Genomic DNA, 26,644 nt, shown 5'->3' with positions numbered 1-26,644 from the left:
CCATGCAAGAGCTGAGTCGGTGCCTCAGTGCCTGACTCGGCACCACTGCGAGGGAGCCGGTCCCCATCTAACGGTGGTTAATGGCTGGTGCCCACGGCCACAAGCACCTTCTTTGGACATGGGAGACTGTAGAGAATGTCATGAGTCTGAAAGACCCTGATAACCCAGGGGAGAGGCTTGTGAGGACCACGGGGAAACAATGATCCAGAGCAATTTTCTAATACAACTTTATTTAAAGTAAACAAGCAGAGGCAGCACAGCAGGAATCCAGCATGGGCAGGGATGAGGGTAAGCACCGTTTGCAGCTTTTATATGACAGAAGGGAAAGAAAAAACACATCACAAACAAACGTCACTTTTCAAAGACAAGACAGAGCCCCAGATGGCAATAGATGAGGTACCATTGAGCCAGCTTCAAGGCTAACCCTAACCCAAGGCAGTTACTTGAGCAGCGAGGGAGATTCCAAATCCGATCCCCCCAAAAAGTTCCTTTATGGAGCAGGTTTGGGACTTGCTGCTCCTATGCCTGATGGAGACAGGGCTGGGAGGAGGTTGGGACTGCCACCAGTTCCCTTCCCATCCCAGGGAAGGGGCTCACATGAAGAGAAAGTGCTTTAAATGCATCCGTGGACAAACTCGATCATTATCCACATTTGAAAACTTTGCTCCCACCAGAGCAAATAAAGAGGGGAGAGAGACATCACCATCCCAGCTGAGACAGTGCCATGGGATTGCTCCACATCCAATACCAGGCAAACCCAGAAAGGGGAGGTCCCTGCTCTGGTGCCCTGCGGCATCCGTGGGAGAGCAGTGGCTCTGAGCCACCCTGCTTTGTATCTGTTCTCAGCCTGGCTGGAGAGCAATGAAATTCATCTTTGGAAACCAACATTCTCCTATTGCACCTCAGTTTAGTAGGGAACAGCCACAGATGTCCTCACAAGCAGTTATTGCCTCTATGTTCTGCCCCTCTCCTACCTCACAATATAAAGACTGATTTTGACATTTCTCCAGCCTTACTGTGAGGAAGAAATATATATATATATATTAAAATACCTTTATTACATCACTAAAAACCTGTGTAGTGTCCAGAAATCCAGTGTCCTTGAGCAGCTGGCTGTTGGCAACACAGGGACTAAACAGCCAAAATACCCACAAAAAAAAATAGATTTTAAAAGCAACACGCGCTGCAAAAGCTTTGGCAGCTGCATCCTTCTGCGAGGAGGTCGGGTACCGGCTCAGTACCGAGCTTGGGGTGCCCAGGGCTGGGGCTGAGCCAGCTGCAGGTGCTCAAGTACTCTGGGTCCAGGCAGGAAAGATGCATGGCCAGCAGAAACTTCCCTACCCCAGGATCACTAACCCCAAGGTGCCTTTGGCAGGTTTTCATCGGTCCCCCCGTCCCCGTAGCCCATTCCACCCCCCCACCCCTGTTACTTCTTGAAGAATTTCTTGTTGAGGAGGAAAATGAGCAGGTTAACGTTGACCTTGGCCTTATCAAACATCTTCATGACTGCTACGCCCTCGTACTGCAGCTGCAGCAGGTCCTGTGGGAGAGGTGACCGTCACTGCCGCCAGCCCCATGCCCGGGAAGAAGGATCAGCTCAGAGCTGGGCTTGCAGTGGGAGATGCACGACAAGGCTGTCCCCAGCTCAGGGCAGGGCTCCCCATGGGCTCTGAGTCCCCCAAAAACTGCAGGCGGGGGGACACCACCTGTCCCCTGCACCCCCTGGCCTGGCTGGGCACCGGCAGCCCCAGGACAGGCTCCCCACCTGGTAGTGCAGCTGGAAGTGCTCCATGTCGATTCCCATGAATTTGGCTTTCACCTGGAACTTGCCCGATTCCTCACAGGGGATGATGTCAAAAATCACGTTCTTGAACCTGAGGGGACAGAGCCACTCACTGCCAGAAGGAGCTTCATGGCTTTAAGGCAACCAAGGAGCTGGTCACCCACCCAGCACAACCCCTCAGCACAGCAGCCAGACCCACCACCCAAATCCCCCCTCCAAATCCCAACTGTCCCATGTTCTCCTACATGAAACTACTTGCCCCATCCCAGGAGAACAATGGTGGCTCATGTGCACTCTCTTCCTGGGTTATTTTCCTCTACCTGCCCAAGCTTTCATGGAATATCCTGAGTCTGAAGGGACCCACAAGGATCATCGAGTCCAACTCCTGGCCCTGGCACAGGACAACCCCAAGTAACAGCTCCTCCCATGGAACCAGGGCTACATACTGGCTGGGTGGCAGGTCCTGGATCTCCAGCAGCACTCCCTTCTCCAACAGCCGGGCCGCCGTGTAGTGCAGCGACGGCAGCTTCTTACTCTTCCTGCTGACCCTGGAAGAGGAGGAACCACATGCTGAAAGCTCATCTCCAGCCACCTGTGTCCCCTTGGACCCCCAACATCTCCAGGAGTCACAAGAACCAGAGAGCAATGAAAACAAATAGTGGGGTTTTTTTAAAAAGTACTGATTTTTGGTAAGAAACCATACTTGTTGCTGGCTGCCAGGTTGTCGAGGCAGGTCTTGATGTACTGGTTGTAATAATCAATTTGCTCCTCATAAAATAAGGTCTTGGCATCGAGGCTGTGCAGGGTCTGCCTCAGCTTCAGGAGCTCCGCGCGGCGGTGCTGCCGGTGGCGCCGCTGGTTCCGGATGTCCTGGAGGGAACAAAGCCAGGCAAGAAAGCCAATATACCTCATTCTGAGCTTTCTCAGAGCACCAGAGCAGGATCTCAGGGGGGCTGACTCAGCACACCTTGGCCAACTCATCAATGAGCTCCTGGTACTGGTGGGCAGAGTCCACCAGCCCCAGGCTCTCCAAGTGCCGCAGGTTACGGATGATCTTGCGCTTCTTGTCCTCCATGGAGAGTTGACCGTTGGCAGCCAGGGAGCGGTGCCACTTCAGCTGGGTGGGGGTCTGGGCATCCTGCAGCGCTCGCCTGTGCACGAGGCGGTCGTGGGCAGCTTCCTAGGGATGAGAAGGCATTGAGCCTGGAACGCAGCTGAAATGGGGCACGAGGAGATGGAGCAACCAAACCCCCTCTCGCACAGTTTGATGTGGATCTCTTCTGGTCCAGAACATATGTTTCTGGAGCTCTTGCTGGAGCACAAGAGCAGTGGCCAAGGCTCCAAGAGGAGCAGGGCAGCTTTTTGCTGAGGGTTTTTTTGCCATTTCGCTGCAAACATTTTTAGCTCATGCCCAGCAGCAGCCTCACTCAACCCACCTCGTGCTCCAAGGCTTGTGTCCACAGGATTTCTGGGAGGGAATCTCCTGACTGGGACTGGATCACATCCACCAGCATCTGCTTGGTGCTAGAGACCAGAGCGAGACGTCAGGCATCCACTCCAGACCACCACCCTGCTCACAATATTTACTTTCCACGCAAGGGTTTCTTGCCCCTCTAGAGTATCCCAGCCCCCAGCACAATCCCAATGCCCGTGGGGCCCATCCTCACCTCAGCAGCAAGCTCCTCGTGTCGCTCTCCTCACTGCTGGCCGCTGGCAGCAGCTTGCCAGTGAGGGTAAGGGAGATCTCTGTTCTGCTGAGCTGAGAGAGCACCTGCTCAGCACCACTCTCTGCCAGGCTGGCAACACTTTCCCCTACAAGGGCAGAGAGAGCCCTGCTAGCTGTGTTGGGCTCCAAAGGGCCAGTTTCCCACACAGAAGGAAACCAGATCAAGCTTCATGCAAGTCAAATTGTCCCCATGTCCACCCTCCTCCTGACAGTGTGGGTGGTGTGTCCCAGAGTTTGACCTACCAACCAGGGACTGGACTGTAGGAATCTCATCAAGATCCTCCAGGAGCTCGTGCAGGGGGTCTCCGTGATGCGGTGCGATGGAGTCCTGGTGCTCGAGCAGGAGCTGGATGGTGCAAGGAATGAGTCAGTGGCAAAGGAGGATGCAAAGGAAGAGGGAGAGAGGGCCCCCTTTGCATCCTTTACACCCAAAAGGGGATGGAGCAGATATGATGTTCAGGGAAGGACAAGAAGCAACAAACCTGCAGAATCTGGGTTATTTCCTTGCTTAAAAAAGAAAAAAGAGTCAGGAGGAAAGGAGCTGTGCTGGGGGTGGGACACAGAAGAGTGTGAGGAAATGCGGCAGAAAGCCCAGGAGGTGGGAGCAGAGGAAACAGAGCTCACTTGCTGTGAGCTTTATGCCCTTACCTTGTGTGTGTTGATGAGCTCCCCCACAGTGATGTAGATGACTGGTCTGGCCACCGCCACCATCTCTGAGTACTCGTCCATATTAAACCTCTCTTCTGGTTCAGGGACACAGCAGGCAGCAGAGATGAACCTCCTGCAGAGAAGGACCCCTTCGGTCAACCCCAAAACCCTGCCACTGGCTCACAGTCGCCTTCTCACCCCAATGCTGTCCTGGTGCCCACCTGAACTTGTTGTGGGTGTCCTCCAGGTACTGGTTCACCCCGCAGAGATGCGCGTTCTCCCCGTCGAAGGCCTTGCGGGCGGCTGCGTGCTGCAGCACTTTGGCGATGGAGCCCAGGCTGCGGCGCTGCTCGGGGTGCAGGGTCGCCCCAGCCGAGATGTCCACGATGTCAAAGCCATCGGGGGCCACCACAGCCGGGTTCATGAAGCGGTAGTAGAGCAGGTTGCCCACAATCTAGGGCACGAGACAGGCTAAGGGTTGGGGGAGCAGGCAGGCTGAGGCCCGAGGAGGTGGTGGCTCAGCAGGGAAGGGTGTTGCATCCTTGCGCTGTCCTGTGGGAGCCTCCCAGAGGGGATGGCACCCTTGAGAAGAGCCCACCCTTGGCATTTCCTTAGTGGCTCATGGAAAATATTGACTTGGAGGTATTTTTAAGTCCAGAGGACTTGACTTTCTGTGAAGAGATACTGGCCCTTCACGTGCAGACACAGATGAACCCCACCAAACAGCACAGAGCCCCCCAGCCCCAGCGTACCTTATCGATTTCCTCTGCCGGGGCCTTGGGGAATTTCTCAGTCAAAGATGTCCTCAGGATTTTGGCCATGTAGCGCATGCCGTAGCTGAGGAGAGGGCAGGGAAAGGTCCATCAGCATGAAGGACCACCCTGCCCCAGCTCTCTACTGCCCACAACTCAAGATACAGGAAACCCCCAGCCCTGGGGCAATGGAGGAGCCCACAGGAGGGGCGGGCAGCTGCAGCATCCCTCGGCTCCCTCCTCTACCCTGCTGCCAGCCCAGACATCCCTGGAGGAAGCCTTCATCCTCTGAGATGACCACAGCTCAGATTCTCCCTGGCAACACCTCAACACCAGCAGTAAAGCACTCAGAGTGGCCCAAAGAGCCAGCCCATGGGGCACTGCTGATATTTGGTTCCAGCTTGCTGACAGTGCAGTAAAACAGCCCTGCAGCACTGAAGGGGCAAGAGGACCCCAGTCACCAAACCTCCTTTCTAAGGCCTTGCTAGAGACACCCCTGAGCTGGCAGTGCTCCCGGGGCGGGCACAGAAACCATAGGGATACGTACGGGATCTTGTCAACGGAAGAGGTGATGGCAGAGACGAACTTGTCTGTCATTGCCAGGAGATTTTGGATAGAAATATCCAGCCGCCTTTGGACCTCAGGGTGGCTGAGAGCCTGCTCAGGGCTGACCTCATATGGGAGCTTGCTGTGAAAGGAAGATCCCCATCACCATCCCAAAGCCTGTCAACCTGCGGTTGGGCCAAGCCTCCTCACCCAGGGCCTGACCTTCTCTGCCCACTCTGTGACTCAGCCTGGTTGATCCACGCCTTGTAGATGTCCACAGGGTCGGTACGGATGCCAAGGGCCTTGTCCTGCAGGACCTCCTGCACTGGGCCACCCAGGATCTGCCGCAGGGCGTTCTGCCCACGCGCGTTGCGGTAGAAGCTGACCACCAGCCGGATCACCGTGGCGTTCCCCATCAGGATGTCATGGACATGGTCCACCTTGGACCTGGGGAGAGAGACAGGGCGGATGGGATGAGGGGATGGACCAGTGTGTGTGTTCTCCAAGCAGGAGGGAGTAGCCAGAGGAGATAACTGCATCCAAGATGATGCCCTTGGTTCAGCCTTTGCCCAGGCCTGTCCCCAAACCAGGACACCCATGGACACCCACCTGACCTCCTCCTGCAGCGCCACTTTGAAGAGCTGGAGCAGCAGATAAGCCTCCCGTGGGTTGGATGCGTAGTTGTAAAGCGTGAAGATTACTGACTCCATGAATTTGGTGGACTTGTTCTGGGGCATCAGGAAGATCAGCCTGGCCAAGTAGACCGGCTGTGTCTGCAGGCACGAGGGACACTAAGCTAACCCAAATGTTGTGGAGTGCTGGGGGACCAGGTCCCCACACTGCCCCCCCGCTGTGGGCGACACAGCAGATCCCCACCAGCCCCACCTGCAGCAGGTAGAAGAGGTGCTGGTAGGCCTCCAGCTTCTGCCGCTTCTCCTTGCTGAGTGACTTGAGCCCCTTCTGCTTGTCTATGGACATCATCTCTGAGAGCTGCCCCTTGTTCTTCTTTGTCAGCTTCTTGCAGTGGGAGACCACCTCCTGCAGCCACGTGGGCAGGGAGAGAAGTGCTGGGGACTGCCATAGGCTCCGGCATTCCGACCAGCCTCTGGGAAGAGCCTGAGGCATCCCAGTGCTCCTCAACCCCTCCCAACCCCTCCAACCACTTGAAGAGTGAAGCAGAGTTAAGTCCAAGCTGCAATGCCGTGGAGAGCAGGACCAACGGGCTCAGGCACTTTGGCAGGACCACATGAGATGTCTGAGATCTTCCCCTGACCCCTGCCCTGCTCCCCACCTGCAGCGTGATCCTGTTCTTGACCAGCAGCCCGATCTTGATGTCCATGAGGTCCAGGTCACTCTCCAGCTGCCGGCTGGCACGGATCCTCTTCACCACCTCCTCCTGCAGCCGCAGCACCTCTGACTCCTCCCAGAAGTCATGCTGGCTCTGCTCCAGCAAGTGGATGAAGCGCCGGACGATGCTCAGTGGTGGCCTCCTGGCATGGACTGCGGCAAGACACAGCGACACCGTGCATGCTTGCAGGGGGCAGAGCAGCCACCCCCATCACAGACCCTTGGACCCCCAGGATCTCACCCAGAGACCCCATCCTCCCGGAAAAAGCATCTTCTTGCAGTACTAGGACATGGGACAGGGCATGGCCACACCGCACAACAGCCCCTAGGAAGCTTTTGGGGGCAGAGGGGCAGCTCCAAGGCTGATGCCCAGGAACCACCAAGGATCTGTCACTCCTGTCCTTACCACAGGGACACCGATGGCCAACTTGCCACCACCTCCCCAACCATGCAAGGCCAGTGAGGGAGGAGGCAGAGCCCCCTTCCCAATTAGCCCTCACACTTCAGAGCAGCAATGAGCAGACACTTACCCAGCATCCTGTAATCCCCACGGGCCTTGTTCGCTCGCACAAAAGCCTGGATTTTAATTACAGCTTTAATCTGCCAAGACAAACAAGGGGATGGGGGATGTTTCCTCACAGCATCCCTGACACACGTGGGGAGTGGAGGAGAGCTGGACAGGCATTTGGCTGCCTGCTCCCACTGCTGGCAGTGTGCCAAGGCCTGGGATGAGGGTCTCCACACCGGGGAGGGATTTTGGGATTCCACCCTCCTCAGCAGTTGTTCTCCTGTGCTCACTGTATTTCAGAAGCTGCAGCAACTCCAGAGGTGCAGCTTCGCTTCCTGCAGCCAATACCTCCCTTTCCCCCCAAATTTCCTTCCCCTTTAATGGGCATCTTGAATTCCCTGGGTTTTGATGGAACTGGAGTGGTTTTTGTCTCTCCTCACACCTCAAAGAGCCTGATAGTTTGGCTTCCAGACCCCCCCGGCACATTTTCCTTCCCATCTGTCCCCCTTGGCCAGGATGCAGCAGTTCTCCCTCCAGCTGTGCCACGAGCACTCAGGGAAGGAGATCCAAACATGGGCTCCAGATCATTCTCCATCCCCACCAACATGTTCCCAGGAGCTGTTTTGCTCCCATCCCATCACTGACATTCTGCCTGAAGTAGCGCAGCCTCTCCTGGTACTTCCTCCGAGCCTGCCACATCCTCACACCCGCCTGGATCTGGAAGAGATGTTCAAATAGTTGGATTCTGCAAGGACTCACTTGGCCAAAGCAAGTGGGTGGAGAGGGGGGAAACTGAGGATTTCCAGAGGTTTAGATTGGACACTAGGGAAAATTTCTTCATGGCACAGGCTGCCCAGGGCAATGGTGAAGTCACCATCTCTGTAAGAATTTAACAGACATGTGGCACTTGGGGACATGGGTTAGTGGTGGCCTTGGCAGTGCTGGGAGAACAGTTTGACTCAATGATCTTCAAGAGCTTTTCCAAGCTCAACAAGTCCATAATTCTATTCAATGATTTTTGCAAGATGTTCTCCCTTATCCCCTCACACGCTGCCCTGGCCCAGCTGCCATATCCCCCCTGGCTCCTCTACACTGGGCAGGGGGTAGATGCCACCCTGCAGCTGAGCAAGAGGGTGGCTATGCCCAACGAGGGAGCAAAGGCTGAAGGAAGAGTCTTCCCAACCTTGATTGCAGCCTCTGCGTTGGCTCGCAGGTAACGCAGTCTCTCCAGGTAAGCTCTGCGCTGCTTGTACCCCCTCCAACAAGCCTGGGCACAAGAGAAGACACCAGCTAGAGACCTGCATGAGGTCACCATGACTCCCAGTCAGGAGCACACAAGGGAAGAGGATAACGCAGCACAAGAAAAGAGGAAACCAGCACCCAAAGCAGCTGCTGTGAGAGAAACAAGTCCCACACCACCCTCTGCAGCACCTCGGGGGGCCCCAGCAGTGAAATGGCAGAGGTCGCTGGACCCGCCAGAGGATGCTGTGTCCCTGTGCACAGAGGTGGGATGGATTCTGGCTGCATCACCTGGATCCTGACGGCAGCCGGCTGCTGCTCCCGCAGGATGTGCCGTCGTGCCGCGAACTCCCGGCGAACAAGGAAGCCCCGGAGCCGAGCCTGCAGCCTCACCACGAAGGAGGTGTTGGATGCCCACAGGCACTCCCGGTCGTGCGCTGCCGTCACTCGGGTGACAACCAGCTGTGGGGACATGAGGCATCAGCTCAGCCCCAGTGATGCCACCGGTGCCCACCCAGCCCCGTCCGGCCTGTACCTGGATCTCCTCCCGGCTCAGGTGTGTGGTGTTGAGGCCGCCGTCGCGTGGGCACTGCCAGCTGCCCTCAAAGGTCTTAAGGCTCAGGTAGTACTCGGCACCGTCTGGCAGCCTGTGCCGGATCCAGTACAGCTTCTCACTCCCTGCACACCAGGACAGACAGGAACTGCTGGGTGGTGCTGCTCCCCTCGAACACCTCAGGTGGAGGGGGGGGCAGTTCTGCAGCTCCCAAGGTTTTACCTGCCGGTCTCTTGGTGGCCACCAGAGCCGCCAGCTGCTCCTGGTAGGCACCGGCACAGGCGCTCACCACACCACACAGGGCCACGTCAGGGTTGCGCAGCACCCGCAGTGTCTGCGCCGCCTTCCCTTCCTTGATGGCCTGGTTGATGGCAGCAATGCCCAGAGCCACTGAGGGAACAGGGGGGGCTCACGTCAGCACCTTCTCGTCCTCTGAACCCCATAGCAGCACCCCAGCCCACAGGGGCTCAGCACCCAGAGCCTGTGTGGGGAGAGCACTCACTCCTTCTGGCTGCCACTGTGTCCTGGTTAGCCCGGCAGACCCCTTCCTGGATCTCTTCCCACCAAAGCACAGCTCCGTCATCCCCCATGGCCTGCGAGACAGCAGAGTTGGGCACGGGGGGAAAAGGAGTCTAACAAGCTGGGCAGCCCCCCTTGAGCACCTTCTGCTTTGCAGGGTGCTGCACTAATGGGGGTGGGGGGTACTTCACAGCCTTGGGGGATGCCATGCCACCGAGGTGGGGTACCCCGCATCCAGGGCGGAATGCCATGCAGTCAGTGGGGTACCCCACAGCCAGGGGGGATGCCATGCAGTCAGTGGGGTACCCCACAGCCAGGGGGGATGCCATGCTTCCATGGAGGTACTCCACAGCCCACCTGGGCTTTCTGCCTCCGTGCCCGGGACAGGACGTCGTGGTAGCGCTGGGCGGTTGGGAGGGCGATGTCGGGTAGGGCAGCCTCCAGCAGCAGCAGCGCCGCCAGCGTCTTCTCCGGGTCTGCCTGCAGCAGCGCCTCATTGACCAGCCTGACCGCGTGGACTCCTGCGTGGGAGGGAAGGGACGTGCTGCTCAACCCCCCGTGTTCCAGGCACCCAAGGGAGTCACAGCCCAGGGTGGTGCGAGGTTCTCTGGGGCTGGAATCCCAGTGCAACCTCCCTATCTGGGGTGTCTGCAGACCCCCCTGCACGCCCAAACCCCATGTGGGCAGGACTCACTGTCATTTTCATCCTGCACCAATGAATTGGTGCTGTTCACACTGTCCTGAATGTCATTCCAGCTCAGGAATTCAGCTCCCGCTTCCCTAGGTTGGCCTTTCAGCTGCTGCAAATCCTCAAAGTACCTGAAGGAGAGACACAGGGCAATGGCTTGGTGCATTTCCAAGCAGGGTTCAATGCATTCCGAGCAGGATGGCGCCTGCCACAGCCAGCTGCCTGGCTCTTCAGAGGGGAAAGGCAAGGCACAGGGCAGGAGGCTGCTGGAACAAACCCACAAAAAGCGCAGGCTGACTGACCATCCCCTCCCACTGGATTTCTCCACACTGACCCCAAACACAGAGCCCATCTTCTCACCGTTGTACATTTGCATCCTCAACTCCCGAGAGGCCCAGGGCAGGGCTGACCAAGCTGCTCCAAAGCCCGTCAGGATCCCCGACATCCAGGGCTTGGTTGACCAGCGCCACAGCCGAGAGCATCTCCACAGCCACGAACAGCTCCTCCTGTGCCAGCTCACCCTGCCCGGGGCAGACGGAGACACTGATCCCTCATAACCCCTTCCTCCAGCCCAGCACCCCCGGGCGCAGGGGAAGCACCAATCCCCTCATCTCCCGTGCCTGGGGATCTCTCACCTGTGGGTGCTGGCGCTGCAGCAGGGCCAGCTGGCGCTGGTACAGGGGGGCAGCAAAGGGGTGCACATCGGGCAGCTGCGCCGCAGGGTCCGTCAGCGCTTCCAAGGTTTCAGCCAGCATCCCTCGGCGGATGGCGGCGTTGATCCGGCTGACAGCCAGCAGCACTGAGGGACAGACCAGGGGAGCTGGCACAGGGGGGCTGCAGGAGGTGGCTGTGCCTGGTCTCCCTTTGGCCGGGCTGCTGGCAGGGGCACCAGCTCCTGGGCATTCACAGGGCAGCACTGCGAGCACCATGTCCCTGTTGGCACTCACTGGCTCGCTCCTCCTCGTCCCTCCTGTTGGCTGTGAGGATCCCCGCCTGCACCTCCTCCTGGTCCAGCATCTCCAGGTAGCCCAGGTCCTGCAGTGGGCAGAGATGGGTGTTGGGTCTCACACCTCATCCTGCTCACACCGATGGAGGAGCCGTGCTCAGACCCTGTCAGAAATCTGCCAACCCGCAGAGCAACTCCCACGCAAGGGACCCTCCTCCTCCTGAGGACCACGGAGGTGCACCCCCAGCACAGGTACCCCAAACCACGGGCTCCTGACAGCACCTACCAGTGCCTTCTGCTCCCGGTCCATGCTGAGCTGCTCCAAGTAGAGCTGGAGGTTGTCGCGCTGGAGGCAGCGCAGGGCCAGGACGGGGTCCTGCAGCGCCCGGTGCAGTGCTGGCACATCCTGTCTCTGCAGGGCATCGTCCACCTCCTCCAGAGTCCCATGCACTACAAGAGGCCAGTCCATCCCAGAAGTCAGCAGGTAAATCATCCCACAGCTTCAGGGAGCAAAGGCAGCTATGGGTGAAGCCTGGATACCCATCATTTTAATTTCTCCTTGGAAATGCACATCTAGCCCTGATCCCTGATGGGTCTGTATCACTCCTTCCTGCTATATCCATCACTCTCCTCATGCCCTGGGGTACTATGGTCCCACTAAAAGCCCTAGAAACCCCCCCAAGAGGAAAGCCCCAGCTTCCCTCACCATTCACTTTGTTGATGTTCCCTTGGATTTCAGCCTGGGTCAGACACCGGTCATAGACATCCTCTCCCTCAGGGATCACCTGCAGATACTGGAGAGAGACTCCTCACCCTGAGCTTTCCTCCCAAGCTCACCCCACAGCACACAGCAGGGTCCCTTGCAGGTGCCTGGGCTCATTTCCCAATTCCAAGCCCTGGGGATCAACTAGGCCCCCAAAGAGGAATCATCTCCCCCCTCTTCTGCTCAGCACAAGGGCTCCCAGGCTGTGTTTCACCCAGCAATCACCGTATGGTCTGTGGCCAAGGGACCCCTCCAGCTTGAAGCACCCATCAGCAAAGGGGCTGCTCCTCTCTCAGCTGCCCCCCCCCCGAGCCCCCCATGCCCTCCTCACCCTGTTCCTGGCATTGCTGCCCTTCTCCAGCTTCGCCCGGTGCAGCACCTCCTGGTAGGCACCCGCCAGCTCCCCGCGCAGGTCCTGCAGCATCGCGCTGGGGTTGCGGAGGGTCTCCATCGTCTGGGCCACCACCCCCCGATCCACAGCTTCGTTGATCGCCAGCACTGCGGCGTGGACTGGAGGCGAGGTGGGAAGGAGGGGGGTGAGATGAGACATGGAGGAGTGAGATGGACCATCCACTATAACCCTGCACGCAGTGGGACAAGAGCCACTCCATGCACCATGGTGGGAACCACCAAAGAGTGAGCTGCAGTCTCCAGAACGTGGGAAGTCTCGGTGTCTCACAGCAAGAAAAGGTAATGTAGAACCCCCGGTGCTGCCAGTGGGGAAGGGGCTGTGCCAGCCCTTGCAGCCACGTGCAGGGCTGAAGGTGAGCAACCAGGTGCCTCCGCTGCATCCCAGACCACCACCACCTCCCAGAGCACCACCTCTCAAGTTTGCTGGCCTCAGACCTGGTATCCAGGGGCTGATTGCCCAGCCCTGCTCCCCACCAGGCACCCGTCACCTGCTGCTTCATCCACTGAGAGCTCATTGGCCAAAATGCCGCCAATCTTGCTGAAGGCAGGCAACTGCAGCCCATACTTCTCCAGCTCACGCTTCATGTTGTTGATCTCCTCCTCTGGAGCAGAGCAGAGAGACAGCACTGGAGTGGGGGCAGCCAGCAGAGCCCCTGTTCCCCTTCCAAACCAGAGGGGTGCAGAAAATCCCCATACTGGGGTGAGCATCCCTGAGGCAGCTTTGGCAAAGCTCACCCAAAATCTTCACTCCTCACACCCCTCCTGCCACTGGATCCCAAAACATCAATGGCAAACCCCTCCTCACCAGCCCCCAGCCCAGGTCCCCCCCACACAGCAGCATACCTGTGAAGTTCACTTTGCCATACAGGTCCTGGATCTGAGGAGCCAGCCCCAGCTTGAAGAGGTACAAGCTGAAAGACAGACCATGACCGTAACATCACCTGCTTCTCCCTCCCAAAGCTTCTGCGGCAGCCGAGGCTGGTGGGTGATGCCACCAAAGGGCTCGTGAGCACAAACATGAGTGGCTCATGAGTGGTGACAGCCAGGCCAGGCCACCCACCTGAGTGCGTGGATGCAGTAGACCACCCGGGGCATGTTCTTCTTGTCATAGATGTCGGTGGTCTCTGGGTGGAAGATCTGCCAGAAAGACAAGAGACAGCTCAGGTGGGGATGGCATCGAGACGGTCCCTGGGCAGGATGGTGTCCAAGGGTGAGGGGCAGAGACAAAGACCCTCTGCCACACCAGCACTCCCCACGGTGTTGCCACAGGGCAGAGGCCAGCGTGTCCCTTGGCCAGGGAGAGCAGAGGGGGGACATTACCGAGGGAAGGCCCACATGGCTCATGGCATCACGCCAGTAGTTGATGTTATCCGTGTGCCGAAAGTGAAGCCCAGCTGCCTGGAAAAGTGGAGCTAGAGTCAGGCTGAACTTGTACACCCTAAGGAACACACCCCTGGTGTCACAGCCTTACCTTGTACCGAGTCTGCTCACGATCATAGATCTTCTTCAGTGGGACCACAGCCGGGGCAAAGCAGTGGCCCAGCTTGGCCAGGAGGACCCCGTTGCGCAGGGTCTCCTCCAGCTCAGTGGGGGGAGGCAGCCCCTCACCCAGGCAGGCCTCCATCCAGCTGGCAGGGCAAAGATGGGGCACATCACAGATCCCAGCATCCCACCAGGCAGGAAAAGCACCCAGAGGAGACCCCCTCAACCCCCTCCCCATAAATGCCCCTGGCAGGGGAGGTTGGCCTCCAGCCCTTTGCTGCCAGGTGGTTCTCAGTTTGGGTGCTTGGCTGAGAGCCTTCCCCCAAAAGCCACCCCCAAAAGCATCTTTGAGGGCCACAAAGACCCAGAGTCTGGGCAAGATTCTGCAGCATTATAGCTGCCCCCCACCCAGACCCCTTGCTCTCATCCCCTCCCCTTTGCACCCCTTTTCCCCCCCAAATCTGAGCTCGAGGGGCTCCCCGGGTGCAGCCCCACCGCTTGGCTTCCTCCAGGTGACAGAGGTACTGGTAGGCAACGTTCTGTCTCCTCTGCTCGTCCATCTCGGCCGCAGTCAGCCGCTCACCTGGGCAGTGAGGGGGGTGCCCGTCAGAGCCCTCTGCTTGAGGGGGCTTTTGGAAGCCCCCATGGCCACCCAAACTAAGATCTGGGAAAGGGAGGCAGGCTTTTGGCACAGCAGCCTCCCACAGCCACGTGGGGGAGGCACCAGCATGACGGTGACACCAGCCAGGCCCTTCAGGCGGTTGAAGGAAAAGTTTCCAACTTCCCTTTTTCCCAAATAACGGCCACAGCTGGCACCCAGAGCTGGCACCAGGGAGTGGGGGCCCAGAGCCAGCACTCAGGGGGACACAGCTGCAGGTTTGGGATCCTTTGGCACTGCTGGTGCTGGAGGCACCCACGGCTGCCCACCACCAAACAACTCCTCAAACACGTCCCCCTGTTCGTCCCCAGGTGCCTGGGACCCTACACACTACTGCCCTTCCTCTATGCACACCCTCAGACCTGCCTGTTCCCTCATCCCTCTGCATCCTCAGACCTACCAGCCCCTACATCCCCCTCTCCCCCCAGATCCCCCTGCACCCCCAGACCTACCTGTCCCCCCAGATCCCCCTGCACCTCCAGACCTACCTATCCCCCCAGATCGCCCTGCACCCCAAGACCTGCCTGCTCCCCTCATCCCCCCCTACCCCCGGACCTCCCTGTCCACCCCCCGACTGCCCCAGACTTACCCGGCCCCCATCCCTCTGCACCCCCAGACCTGCCTGTCCCCCCGGCCCCCGCACTCCCCATCGCCTCTCCTCCCCCGGCAGTCCCCCCTTGCCGGTGCTGGTCACTCACAGCGCCCCGTCCCGGTTCCCTCCATGGCCGCGGTGGCGGCGGCGGCTCCACCCGCGGTTTGAATCTCCCGCCGCCCACGTGGCTCCGCGCGGGGCCCGCCGGGTGCTGCGGGTCCGGCCCCGGGCGGGGGGAGCGGCGGGGCGGGGCAGCCCGTGCGTGCGGGGGGTGACACACAGCGGGGGACGGGGCCCCCCGAGGGGAGTGCGGGGAGCCCGGGGGTGCGGGGAGTGGCACAAAACGGGGTGCGTGGGGACCACCGAGGGGAGGGGGGGAGGCCGTGGGTGCGGGGGTTGCCACACGCCGGGATGCAGCGGTCGCCTATGGGTGCGGGGGGTGGCACACAGCGGGGAGCGGGAGGACCCCGTGGGTTCAGGGGGTGGCACGCACCGGGGTGCAGGGGGAACTGGTGGGTGAAGGTCCAAGCAGGGGCTGCTGAGGGACCCTACTACGGGCTGTGCCCAGGGGCCAAGGCTGTGCCAGGCCCAGGGTGCCAGCCCTGGGGTTCACTGTGCCCTCCTTGCTCTGCAACTGTCCATCAACCTGCGCCAAAGCACAGACCTGCCCTGCCACGAACCGATCCCCCAGCGCCTGCCATGAGCTGCCGAGACAGTGGGGGGCCAGTTATGCTATCCACAGCGTGGTTGTGTCATCCCTTGTGCCCGTGTCCTGTCCATCATGCGCTGGTGCTGCCCAGCGCACAGTTGTGCCCTCCACTATGTGTTTGTAGGATCCATCAGTCCGGGTTCTGGCTGGCATGGAGCTAAAATATTCTTCTCAGTAGCTGGCACAGTGATGTGTTTTGGATTCAGAATGAGAATAATGTTAATAACGCCAATGTTTTGGTTTTTGCTAAATTGTGTTTCTCCTAAGTCCAGGACCTTTAGGGGTTTTTGTGCCTCATGCTCTGCCAGTGAGAAGGTTCACAAAAGAAACTGGGAGGGAGCATAGCCTGGGCAGGTGACCCAAACTGGCCAAAGGGATATTCCACACCATAGACCATCATGCTCAGTATATAAACTGGGGAAATTACCTGGGAGGGGCTGATCTGGGTTTGGGAAGGGAGTCTGGCATCAGTCAGCGAGTGGTGAGCAATAGTATTGTTTATCACTTGGGGGTTTTTTCTTTCCCTTTTTTTAATTATTATTACTTACCATTATTATTGTATTTTACTTTGTTTTCTATTATTAAACCGTTCTTATCTCAACCTGCAAGTTTCACTTTTGATTCTCCTCCCTATTCCATGGGGTTGGAAGGGAGAAAAAGGGGGACTGAGCAAGTGGATGTGTGGTGCCTAATTTCCATCTGGGCTTAAACCACGACACTGTCACCCAGTTTGTGCCATCCATCCATGACAGGTCTCACACGGTGCTGCTGCACGGAGTTGCCATGGCGCTGCACACCATGCTGGTGACAGGGATGAAACCAGAGTCAGCGGGGCCATTGCAGGATGTGCTTCCCCAGGAGCTTTGTCCCAGCCTGTGCCAGCTCCTGCCACGCTCCTGCCACTCAGAACTCAGCTGTGCTCTAGCACCAGGCGCCAGCGGCCATCACTGGGGGGCTGCGACTTGCTCGGGGCAACTTTCCAGGAAGCCCAGGTGGAGAGGCCTCTCGGACCCCCTCCATCCATCCCCATCAGAGAGCTGTGACTTGCAGCAGCAACGGCGGGTATGCCCTGTCCCTCCCCTGCCTGCTCTCAGCACCCTTTGCGCCTGAAGAGCAAACAGTAAGTATGTGCAAATGGTTATTCTGCCTCCCAAAAAGGCACCCTGGGAACTTCCCACGCCCCCCACCCCCCGTGCTGCAGGATCTCCCCTGCTCCCCCGGAGTGAGCTCTCTCACCTCTGGTGGCCACCGAGGTTAGCAGGGTCCTCTGTGGAAAGGCCTTTTTCCTCCTTGAAATTTTAGCAGCAAACAAACTGCAAGAGTTCCCTAATTTTTCGTAAATAATATAAAATAACTCTGCTCATTTGAAGCGATCCCTGGCAGGATCATGCCACCTTAGCTGCCTGAGCCTCTGCCTCTCTTGTAGACAGGTCACTGCCCCTGCTTATGGCTTCAGAGGAGGCTGCTGACCCAGGAGTGCAACCCACCGCCCCTGACAACCCCGTCCTCACCACCACCACCACCACCCCTGCAGCCCCTACAGCCTCCACAGCCCCCACCAACCCTCCCAGCTGCAAGAAGAGCCTGAAGAAAAAGAAGAAGGCCAAGGCCAGGGGAGATGCCCAGGAGGGAGGTGATGAGGCGGTGGGGAGGGTGGCTGCGATTGAGGGGCTCACACAAGCCGGGCGCCAGGCACTGGCACGGGGTGCCGGGCAGGAGGCAGTGGGGTGCTTCAGGAAGGCCCTGCTCCTCTCCAGGGACATGGTGAGCACTCAGCTGCGCAGGGCTTGTGCCTTCAACCTGGGGGCTGCCTACGTGGAGACCGGGAAGCCCAGAAAGGCCCTTAAGTTCCTCCTCCAGTCCCAGCCCTTGGAGAGGGAGAATGGGGAGCACTGGGGGGACCTTTATTTCAACGCTGGGGCAGCTCAGGAAGGGCTTCAGGACTTTCCTAAGGCTTGTTTTGGCAAAGCCACCGGCCACAATGACGTGTCGCAGGCTGGCGGTCGAGCAGGGACCCACATGCAGATGGGCTGCTGCTACCTGGGGATGCGGGAGCCGGCACGAGCCGCGCGGTGCTTCCTGGACGCGGCACAGACCTACACGGCAGCGGAGAGCCCCGAGGCCGCGGCGGTGGCTCTGAGCAGGGCGAGTGGCTCCATGCTGCAGAGCCGGCGGTTCCGAGCGGCGGAGATCGCAGGGGTCCTCGCCCAGTGCCGCTCGCTCTGTGAGACCATCCCCGACCCGGCCCTGCGAGGTAACGCTGTGCTGCACCCTTTGCTCTCAAGGGTCCCAGGTAGCAGCTCCTGCACCCACTTTTCCTCTATGCCCCCAGGGAAACTCTACAACGACATCGGCCTGGGTTACTCCCAGCTCCACATCTTCTCCCTGGCTGCTGAGAGCTTCGAGCGGGCCCTCGGGCTCTGCAGAGGGGAGCTGGAGCGGGACCGGCACTGGGAGGCTGCACTGCTGCAGAACCTGGGTGCTGCCCACAATGCCCTGTGCAGTTTTGGCACAGCACTGGGCTGGCACCAGCGCGCGGCCGCGCTGCACGGTAGGTTACACCACTGTCTCCGGCTCTTGGCTTTGCTGGATGTACTGGCTTGGGATGGAGCCCCGTGTTCCCAATTCCAGGCACTCTGGGGAAACGGAGGGCACAGGGGCAGTGCTTTGGGAATCTGGCATACGCCTGGAGCCGGCTCGGGAACCATGAGGCTGCCACAGAGAACCACCTGCACGCCCTGCAAGCCTTCCGGGACTCAGGTAAGGGGAGGCACAGGCAAACCCCCCCGGGCAGTCTGCAGCATCCAGGTGCTGAGTGGACTCAAGCTGGGTGATGCTCCCTGCCCAGGACCTCGACTACACTGTGCTGGGACTGATGCTGCCCTTTGCTTCCCAGGGGACGTGCAGGGGCAGTGGCAAGCATGTGAGGGGCTGGGCACAGCCTGCTTCCACCTGGGAGACCCCCAGAAAGCCATTGGGCACTACCAGGAGGCCCTGACTTTGCTTTCCCACTGCCAGGTAAGACACGCTGGGGAACCTCCAGGGCCAGACTCTGCTGTGCATCACGGGTGCCCCAGCCCTGGGGACAGACCCACTCAGCCCATCATCTATGTGGGCTCTGTCCACCACAGGACGCCCCCAGAGCTGCCCGAGAGCGGGTTGTGCACAAGCTCACGGATGCCATCCAGCACCGGCTCTGCCTCGGTGGCCGCTTCTCCCAGCGTGGGGGCCGAGTGCCCACCCCAGCTCTGGTGAGCATCACCCTGGGTGTGGGACACACAGGTGGGCTGGGGGCTGGGACCCCAGTAGGGGTTGGTGGCAAGAGGTGCCCAGGTTTGGTGGGCAGAGGGACACAGATATGAGCCCCAGCCATCCCTCCACCCCAGCAGGAGCTCAGCCAGCTGCGGTTTTGCTCCATGCTGCCCCAGGCCAGCGGGACACGGGTCCAGAGGAGTGAGGTGTGAGTAGGAAAGCTGCTGTCCTCTCCCTCCTTCCTCTGGGATGAGTTCCCAGCATCACCCAGGAGACAAACCTTCCTTCCTTCACTCCAGGTCCTTTGGAGGGAAAGCCCAGGACCAGCTCTACATGTATGTGCCAGGAGCACATCCCAAGCATTCAGGTGAGAGGGTTAGAACTAAACGCAGGATTGAGCCACCCAGGAGATTCCTGACAGAGCTGAGGCTTCAACACAGTCTGATACTCTGCTCTTGCCTGTTTGTCCTTCCTCCCTGGAGGCAGAGGAGTGGCCCTGACTGATGGCCTCGCACTGGAGCCCTGCAACCCACACAGCACCCTGAGCACCTCTGGGGAGGATGAGGGTGGTCCCGATGTGGCTCCAGGGTGTCTGAGTCAGCCCCAGGCTAACAGGTAGGTGGGCGAGAGGGAGTCACCTCAGTACAGCCCCTGGTACCCAAATACCCCTGCAGCAGATGTAGCACAATGAGTGGTGTCTCTCTGGGGACTTCTCCTGGTTAATGGGGAAAATCCAGAGATTTTTAAAGATCCGTAATTCTGGGGAGTGGGTTTGGGGTACTTCCAGCTGGAACCTGGGGAGGGCTCAGTCACGATGGGATGGGGAGAGTTTGTCACGCAGATGCTCTCTGCCACCTCCACATGAGCTGCACTTTGTTGCCAGTAACAGGACCACCCCCCTGTGCCTGGCCCCACCACCCCACACAGACCTCCAGCCATGTAAGTATGGAACACAACCGGAGTGTCACTTCCGTGGAGGGCCCAGGGCTGCAGGTCTCACACTGTGTTCCACAGGGCATCGTGACCACCAAACCCTCCAGCCAAGGCCTCTGGAGCGGTAGGTGATGCCCTGGGGGAGTGGACAAGGGAGCAGACAGGAGGTTTGGGCTCCAGGGTGTCCTCTGAGAGGAGGGTTCAGGGGTGGAGACCCCTAGCAGGGCTTGGGACACCCCTGATCCTTGCAATGGACAAATCTCCAAGCCAAAAATCACAGGGCCTGGGGATTTTGACACCTTGTAGCCAACATCAAACCCTACCCTGTGGATGGGGCAGTAGATCTGAGGGTGGTTTCCAGCACCCCAGTATGAACCTCCTGCCTGCTACTGCCTAAAGGGGCTTCAGGAGGACTGGAGAGGGACTTTGGACAAGGGCCTGGAGTGACAGGACATGGGAAAATGGCTTTCCACTGCCAGAGGGCAGGGTTAGATGGGATATGGGGAAGAAATTCCTGGCTGTGAGGGTGGTGAGGCCCTGGCACAGGTTGCCCAGAGAAGCTGTGGCTACCTCATCCCTGGAAGTGTCCAAGGCCAGGACACTTGGACAGGGCTTGAAGCAACCTAGTCTAGTGGAAGGTGTCCCTGCTCATGACAGGAGGGTGGGACAAGATGGGATTCAAGGTCCCTCCCCACTGAAAGCAGTCTATGACTCCATAACTCCATTTTACTTCCCGCTGGACACCCCCACAACCTGTGATGCCTCCGTGATCTCGCAGCCCTGGTGATGACCCCACTGCCACTGTCACCAGCTGCTGGCCCTGCCGGGAACCTCGCAGAGGGACCAGGACACTGTCCCTTGTCTGCAACCTTGTGTGACCAGCAGGACATGTGGGAGATGCCGTTTCTCGGGAGGGCTCTCCAGCCCCAAGTTGAAGCAGGGGGGCCCATTGAGCCAACACGGTTTTGACCCCACTCCGTTTCTGCCATCCTTTCCATGCCAGGGTCTGGCGGGGAGGGGAATGAAGGGACTGGAGGGACCGCGGGGGTCCCAGGGGAGACTGGAGTGGAAGGAGGGGCTGGATGGACCGCGGGGTCCTAGACGGGGGCTGGAGGGACCGCGGAGGTCCCCAGGGGACTGGAGAGGGCGGAGGGGGCTGGACGGACCGCCGAGCCCCGCCGCGGGGAGGGACCGCGGGCTCTGCACGGCCCCGCCCGGGCGCTCGGTGACGGTCGCTCCGCCCCGGGGCGGCCCCGCGCCTGCTCCTTCCGAGCTCGGCGCCCCGTTCCGGGCCGTTCCGGGCCGTTCCGGGCCGTGCCCGCCGCATGCCGGGCCCGAGGGCGCTGCTGGGGCTCGGGCTGCTCGTGGCAGCGGCGCGGGCGGGCGGGCGGTGCCGGGGCTGGGGTTGGGGTCGGGGTTGGGGTCAGGGCCGGGAGTGGGGCCGGTGCCCCCCCCGCCGCGCCATGCACGGGCCCAGCGCGGGGCCCGGGCCGAAGGGGCTCCGCTTCCTGGGGTACGGCTGGGTGGGGAGGCGCGGGGGGAAGGAGGAGGTGGTAGAGCGGGCGGGGGGTTCTGGGGGTCCGCAGGGTGCGGGGGGGCGGGCAGAGTGGAGGGGGCAGGGTGAGGGGGTAAGGGGTCGAGGAGGACGGGATATAGGGGGGCTGAGAGGTGCAAAGGGATCGGGCAGGACCTGAGGTTTGGGGTGCAGATATACATGGGGGGGCTCAGCACGGGGAGCTGGACCCTGTGTGTGTCCCCATGGCTCATGCAAAGTCGAGGGGATCATAGCAGCCCCCAGCCCTGCAGACCTTGTGGGTGGCTGAGTGTCGGGGTCCCCAGGGTTGCCATCCTCCTCCCCCCAGGCAGGAGGAGGCCCAGGCCATCGACCAGGAGCTCTTCACTGAGTACAAGTTCAGCGTGGACCAGCTGATGGAGCTGGCAGGGCTGAGCTGTGCCACTGCCATTGCCAAGGTGGGGGTCCTGAGGGGCAGGGGGGGTCCTGTGGGGTGCCAGCACTGTGTACTGAGCTGTGGCACCACCAAGGTGGGCACCAGGGTGGCAGGTGGGGAAGGGTTCTACGGAGGTCCCAGTCCCATGGGCAGAGCTGTGTCACTGCCAAGGTGGGGGCCCTTGGGAACAGGGGGGATCCCGAGGGTGGTCCTGGCACCATGGGCTGAGCTGTGCTACTGCTGAGGTGGGGGCCCAGGAGGCAGCTGAAGGTATTGGGGGGGAAGTCCCAGCACTGTGGACTGAGCTGCACCACTGCCATTACCAAGGTAGGGGTTCTAGGGGGTCCCAGCACTGTGGACTGAGCTGTGCCACTGCCAAGGTGGACACCAGGGAGGCAAGTGGGGATCCTGGGAAGAGTCCTAGGGTGGGGTCCCAGTCCCATGGGAAGAGCTGTGGCAGCACCAAGGTTGGGATCATGGGAGGCAGGTGGGAGTCCTGGTTCCATGGTGTGGCCTTGCTTTCCCACCATAACTCCACATCTCCTACCAGGCCTACCCACCCAGCTCCTTCACGACGAGCCAGCCTGCTGTGCTTGTGATCTGCGGGCCGGGGAATAACGGCGGCGATGGGCTGGTCTGTGCCCGGCACCTGAAGATGTTTGTGAGTCTCTGCACACTCCCCGTGAGGCTGCCAATGCCCATGTGCCCCTGTAACTGCAGGCTTTGGGGTCCTGTTCCTCTGGCTGCTGCTGGTGCCAGAGCAGGATTAGTTCAGGTTCCTCATGCTCTTGTAGGGCTACCTGCCCACCGTGTATTACCCCAAGCGCCCCAGCAAGCCCCTCTTTGAAGGTTTGACCACCCAGTGCGAGAAGATGGACATCCCCTTCCTCCCAGAATTCCCAGCTGAGGTGAGGGGCAGCTGCCAGCTCGGGAGCAGGGGGAGCAGCGCCCAAGGCTGCCCTTCACCTGCTGCCATCCCTGCTGCAGGCTGCATTCATTGACGAGCTCTACGGCCTGGTGGTGGATGCGATTTTTGGATTCAGCTTCAAGGGGGCGGTGCGGGAGCCCTTCGGCAGCATCCTCAGCACCCTGGAGCGTGTCACGGTGCCCATCGCCAGCATCGACATCCCCTCGGGTGAGTAACGGCCGCACCCCCTGGAGGAAGGTGCCCAGCCAAGGTGGTCCCAGCTCCAGCCCAGCCACGGGGCTCGTTGCAGGCTGGGACGTGGAGAAGGGGAAGGCAGACGGCCTCCAGCCCGACATGCTCATCTCGCTCACGGCGCCCAAGAAGGCAGCGACACACTTTGCTGGGCGGTACCACTTCCTCGGGGGCAGGTTTGTGCCCCCCGCGCTGCAGGAGAAATATGCTCTAAACCTGCCAGCATACCCTGGCACGGACTGTGTCCTGCAGCTGACATAGGGCTGGGGCCACAGGGGCTGGGCTTGGCTTCAGTACTGCACATCAGGGCCCAATTCTGCCCAAGCCTCTGCTGGGAGGGTGCTCAGCACCTTGCTGAGCTTCAGCCCAACCCAGCAGGATCAAAGGTCACTGCAGACCAAAGGCCCAGGAGGTGGGAGTGATGGGGGGCTGCTGTGGGGGGGCTCTGTTTGGGGTTGCTGCCTGATCCAAGTGATCTCTCGCACCACTCACACTTCAGGGTGGTCTCACTGCAATAAAGATTTATTTGTGCCCTTGAAAAAATACTTCAATATGCTGCAGGGTCTGTCTCCTTGTGTCCTTCTGCGACGAGCCCACAGCAAATGGGTCCCTGCCCCAGGGCCTGGGGGGAACTGGGGTCACCCCTGACCAGTGAAGGCTCAGGAGGTGAAATAAAGGTCGATCCAGCTCCAGACCAACCCAGCCCAGCCCAGCATCCCCAGGCTGAGCCACAGTGCTTGGGCTCTGTCTGGGACGAGCCTGGAGCACCCTTGGGCACCCACCAGCACCAGGATCAGAACCCTCACAGCAAGGTGGGACTGGCAGCTGCACAACACGGCAGCCGTGGCACTTACTTACTCTGGCTCCCTCTTCCTTTTCTTCTTTTTTCTCTTCTTCCTGGGGCTGTGTCCCAGGTCTGGCTCACCTGTGCCTTCTAGAGGTATGTCTGTCTCAGCTGCCTCTTCTTTGTCCTCCTCCTCCTGTTTCTGTTTCTTCTTTTTCCTCTTTGCAGCTTTTCCCTCCTCATCTACCACCTCTTGTTCTGTGTGTGCCTCTGGCTTCTTCCTTCTCTTCATGACTTTTCCCTCCTCTCCTGCCATCTCCTGTTCTGTGCATGCCTCTGGCTTCTTCCTCCTCTTCATGACTTTCCCCTCCTCTCCTGATGCCTCCTCTTCTCCGCATGGCTCTGTGACCTTCTTCCTCATGACCTTCTCTCCCTCTCCCATCAGCTCCTCTTCACTTCGCTCCCAGATCTTCTTTTTCTTCCTCTTCACAACCTTCACTTCTTTTCCTGATACCTCCTCCTCCTCCCCATTTGATTCCTGGCTCTGGGGCACCTCAGGGTCAGCTCTGTCTCTGGACTTTTTCCTTTTCTTCTTCTTTTTGCCCTGGCTCTCTGCCAGGGGGCTGCTCTCTAGGAGCTCCTGCTGCTGCTCCTTGCACCGGTACATGGCCAGGAAGGCTCGTTCCTGCTCCTCCAGGCGCGCCAGCTTGGCACTCATGGTCAGGCCGTGACGGGCACCCCTGCAACGACCACAGGCAGTGGGATCTGGCATCTCCCTGGCAGGAAACATGCCTCCCAGCTCGGCCATGCAGCCCCCCCAGCCACTCACTTGTGTGCCGTGCGGCCCCCACATGCCTGCACCAGCTCCTCGTCCGTCAGCCTGCGGGACACAGAGAGGACGTGTCACCCCCCAGCAGTGTGGCAGGGGCACGGTTCAGACCAGGGCTGCCCCTCGCAGCCCTCATCCCTCCTCATCGTGGAGATGGGGCTCAGCCTTGCCTCCTGGCTGAAGAGAGGTCCATCTTCTCCTCCTCCTCCTCACTGCTCTCGGAGCCAGTGGGCAGCGTCATGGACTCCTCCCCACAGGCTGTGAGTGTGGCCGACTGCACCAGGGACACAGAGGGGCCGTGAGGAAGGGGGACACAGCAGCAATAGGCTGGGGGCTGTGCTGCAAGGGGGGTGCAGAGCTCTCCACAACCTTTGCAGAGACACCAGCTGCTCTCTGAGCTGCATCCCAGGGCCAGTTACCTTCACGAAGCGGCCGTACAGCAGGTCCCTGGTGCCACCAGCCTTGCGCGGCTTCTTATTGCTGATCCCGCCTCCCTGCTCAGAAAGCGCCTTCACGGAGATGCCATCCTGGAGGGAAGAGACAAAGGGCTCGGGAAAGATCTGCCCAAGGGGCTTCACCCCTCTAGCAGCACGTCTCTGCCACCACGGTCCCTGTGCTGAGAGGGGCTGCGGGGACACACACAGAGCGGCAGCACAAGGACCACCAAAGGGACCCCAACCCCCTCCCCTGCTTTCCACCCTTGTCTGAGCAGGGTGCCCCTCCAGCCCTCCCACCTGCCCGGCCTCCACAGCGATGTTGGCAGCCGCCTTGTTGAAGACGTGGTCCCACCAGTGGAAGGTGAAGGGCTCCGCCGCGTCGTGTCCCACCTGCGGGGTGCAGAGGAGCCGCCGGAATGACTGCGGCGGGCGGTGGGCGCGGGGCCCGGCCGGGCAGGGGGGCTGCACTCACCCCCGCCGTGTCACACTTCACCTTCACCCGGATGGCCTCGGCGATGCCGTCCTGCCGTTTGCCCAGCCCGTGCCCTGCCGACACAGCCACTCATCACCCGCCGCCGGGGAGGGCTGGGGGGGACCGGGGACTGGGGACCACCGGGGGCTGGGGTGGGGAGCTGGGGCCTGGAGGGTCCCGGGGCTCGGGCGTAGCTGGGTACTGGAGGGAGCCGGGAGCTGGAGGGAGCTGGGGCCTGGCAGGGGAAAACGGGGCGCTGGGGGGGACATGGAGGGAGATGGGGCTTGGCAGGGGGAGCCGGGTCTGAGGGGTCCCGGGGCTTGAGGGGAGCCGGGTCTGGGGGGGTCCCGGGGCTTGGCAGGGGAAGCCGGGTCCGGGGGGTTCTGGGGCTTGGGCGGAGCGCGTGGCGCTCAGGGGGGGCCAAGGGACGGCGGGAAAGTCGGGGGACCCCCGCCTCGGGACCCCCGCCCCGGGACCCCCGCCCCGGGACCCCCGCCCCGGGACCCCCGCCCGGCCCCACCTCGGCGCCAGCCGTGCCGCCGCAGCTGGGTCTCGGCGAAGCGCATCCCGCGGCCCGGCGGTCCCGGGGCGCTCATGTCCCGGGGAACCCCGGGGAGGTCCCGCGGGGTCTCGGAGGGTCCCCGGCGGTTCCTGGAGGCCCGGGGGACTCCCCGGAAAGGCGGCCCGCGCACGCGGCCGGGGGCGGGGTCACGGCCGGGGGCGGGGTCACGGCCGGGGGCGGGGCCCGCCGGGAAGGGGCTCTGCGCGTGCGCGAGAAGGGGCGGGGAGCGGGAAATGCACCCGGAGAGGGGGCGGGGCACAGGAGGGGGGGGACGCTGGGATATGGAGATATGGGATATGGGATATGGAGATATGGGATATGGGATATGGGGATATGGGGATATGGGATATGGAGATATGGGATATGGAGATATGGGATATGGGATATGGGATATGGG

At 60.5% G+C, this 26,644-nt stretch overlaps 4 protein-coding genes across 4 annotated transcripts; 2 read left to right on the top strand and 2 right to left on the bottom strand.

Moving 5' to 3' along the window:
• Window positions 1–251: 251 nt before the first annotated feature.
• IQGAP3 (IQ motif containing GTPase activating protein 3) lies at window positions 252–14,486 on the bottom strand. The gene is made up of 37 exons (XM_017808408.1): window positions 14,407–14,486; window positions 13,901–14,057; window positions 13,750–13,827; window positions 13,490–13,566; window positions 13,273–13,340; window positions 12,918–13,031; window positions 12,350–12,528; window positions 11,962–12,049; window positions 11,542–11,705; window positions 11,257–11,344; window positions 10,945–11,108; window positions 10,670–10,830; window positions 10,316–10,440; window positions 9,979–10,142; window positions 9,605–9,695; window positions 9,325–9,492; window positions 9,085–9,227; window positions 8,841–9,011; window positions 8,494–8,577; window positions 7,956–8,027; window positions 7,333–7,402; window positions 6,747–6,955; window positions 6,341–6,493; window positions 6,065–6,228; window positions 5,678–5,902; window positions 5,457–5,597; window positions 4,910–4,994; window positions 4,379–4,611; window positions 4,158–4,290; window positions 3,753–3,855; window positions 3,451–3,595; window positions 3,220–3,307; window positions 2,751–2,963; window positions 2,487–2,653; window positions 2,230–2,331; window positions 1,766–1,874; window positions 252–1,540 (listed from the first exon to the last, which is right to left on the bottom strand). The coding sequence occupies exons 1-37, from the start codon at window positions 14,469–14,471 to the stop codon at window positions 1,427–1,429; spliced, it is 4,875 nt and encodes a 1,624-aa protein (XP_017663897.1). The 5' UTR covers window positions 14,472–14,486; the 3' UTR covers window positions 252–1,426.
• Window positions 14,487–15,680: 1,194 nt separating this feature from the next.
• TTC24 (tetratricopeptide repeat domain 24) lies at window positions 15,681–21,089 on the top strand. Its single transcript, XM_017808389.1, has 12 exons — window positions 15,681–16,990; window positions 17,297–18,124; window positions 18,203–18,421; window positions 18,502–18,630; window positions 18,767–18,888; window positions 19,002–19,121; window positions 19,257–19,330; window positions 19,422–19,489; window positions 19,605–19,737; window positions 20,006–20,061; window positions 20,137–20,179; window positions 20,834–21,089. The coding sequence occupies exons 2-12, from the start codon at window positions 17,317–17,319 to the stop codon at window positions 20,931–20,933; spliced, it is 1,872 nt and encodes a 623-aa protein (XP_017663878.1). The 5' UTR covers window positions 15,681–16,990; window positions 17,297–17,316; the 3' UTR covers window positions 20,934–21,089.
• Window positions 21,090–21,343: 254 nt separating this feature from the next.
• NAXE (NAD(P)HX epimerase) lies at window positions 21,344–23,708 on the top strand. The gene is made up of 6 exons (XM_017808581.1): window positions 21,344–21,568; window positions 21,918–22,026; window positions 22,555–22,665; window positions 22,799–22,912; window positions 22,992–23,139; window positions 23,222–23,708. The coding sequence occupies exons 1-6, from the start codon at window positions 21,381–21,383 to the stop codon at window positions 23,422–23,424; spliced, it is 873 nt and encodes a 290-aa protein (XP_017664070.1). The 5' UTR covers window positions 21,344–21,380; the 3' UTR covers window positions 23,425–23,708.
• GPATCH4 (G-patch domain containing 4) lies at window positions 23,672–26,356 on the bottom strand. Its single transcript, XM_017808580.1, has 7 exons — window positions 26,206–26,356; window positions 25,686–25,759; window positions 25,511–25,603; window positions 25,196–25,303; window positions 24,947–25,050; window positions 24,777–24,827; window positions 23,672–24,687 (listed from the first exon to the last, which is right to left on the bottom strand). Exons 1-7 carry the CDS (start codon window positions 26,279–26,281, stop codon window positions 24,018–24,020), a joined length of 1,176 nt encoding a protein of 391 aa, XP_017664069.1. The 5' UTR covers window positions 26,282–26,356; the 3' UTR covers window positions 23,672–24,017.
• Window positions 26,357–26,644: the final 288 nt, after the last annotated feature.

The sequence above is a fragment of the Lepidothrix coronata genome, unplaced genomic scaffold, assembly GCF_001604755.1.
Source record: "Lepidothrix coronata isolate B3197 unplaced genomic scaffold, Lepidothrix_coronata-1.0 Scaffold23, whole genome shotgun sequence".
In the NCBI taxonomy this organism is placed as follows: Eukaryota; Metazoa; Chordata; class Aves; order Passeriformes; family Pipridae; genus Lepidothrix; species Lepidothrix coronata.
The sequence above is the reverse complement of the archived record's forward strand: the minus strand, read 5'-3'. Positions and strand labels throughout refer to the sequence as shown.

What these genes read in the sequence shown, in the direction of transcription:
- NAXE (XM_017808581.1), top strand. Translation starts at nt 21,381, where the DNA reads ATGCCGGGCCCGAGGGCGCTGCTGGGGCTCGGGCTGCTCGTGGCAGCG. An exon ending in TCCCAGAATTCCCAGCTGAG is followed by an intron (nt 22,913 to 22,991) that starts GTGAGGGGCAGC and finishes TCCCTGCTGCAG; the next exon opens with GCTGCATTCATTGACGAGCT. An exon ending in CAGCATCGACATCCCCTCGG is followed by an intron (nt 23,140 to 23,221) that starts GTGAGTAACGGC and finishes GGCTCGTTGCAG; the next exon opens with GCTGGGACGTGGAGAAGGGG.
- IQGAP3 (XM_017808408.1), bottom strand. Translation starts at nt 14,471, where the DNA reads ATGGACGAGCAGAGGAGACAGAACGTTGCCTACCAGTACCTCTGTCAC. An exon ending in TGCGCTACTTCAGGCAGAAT is followed by an intron (nt 7,403 to 7,955) that starts GTCAGTGATGGG and finishes TTGTCTTGGCAG; the next exon opens with ATTAAAGCTGTAATTAAAAT. An exon ending in TCATTGATGAGTTGGCCAAG is followed by an intron (nt 2,654 to 2,750) that starts GTGTGCTGAGTC and finishes TGTTCCCTCCAG; the next exon opens with GACATCCGGAACCAGCGGCG.
- GPATCH4 (XM_017808580.1), bottom strand. Translation starts at nt 26,281, where the DNA reads ATGAGCGCCCCGGGACCGCCGGGCCGCGGGATGCGCTTCGCCGAGACC. An exon ending in TGTACGGCCGCTTCGTGAAG is followed by an intron (nt 25,051 to 25,195) that starts GTAACTGGCCCT and finishes TCCCTGGTGCAG; the next exon opens with TCGGCCACACTCACAGCCTG. An exon ending in GGGGGCCGCACGGCACACAA is followed by an intron (nt 24,688 to 24,776) that starts GTGAGTGGCTGG and finishes TGGTCGTTGCAG; the next exon opens with GGGTGCCCGTCACGGCCTGA.
- TTC24 (XM_017808389.1), top strand. Translation starts at nt 17,317, where the DNA reads ATGGCTTCAGAGGAGGCTGCTGACCCAGGAGTGCAACCCACCGCCCCT. An exon ending in GCAAGCCTTCCGGGACTCAG is followed by an intron (nt 18,631 to 18,766) that starts GTAAGGGGAGGC and finishes TTTGCTTCCCAG; the next exon opens with GGGACGTGCAGGGGCAGTGG. An exon ending in CGGGTCCAGAGGAGTGAGGT is followed by an intron (nt 19,331 to 19,421) that starts GTGAGTAGGAAA and finishes CCTTCACTCCAG; the next exon opens with GTCCTTTGGAGGGAAAGCCC.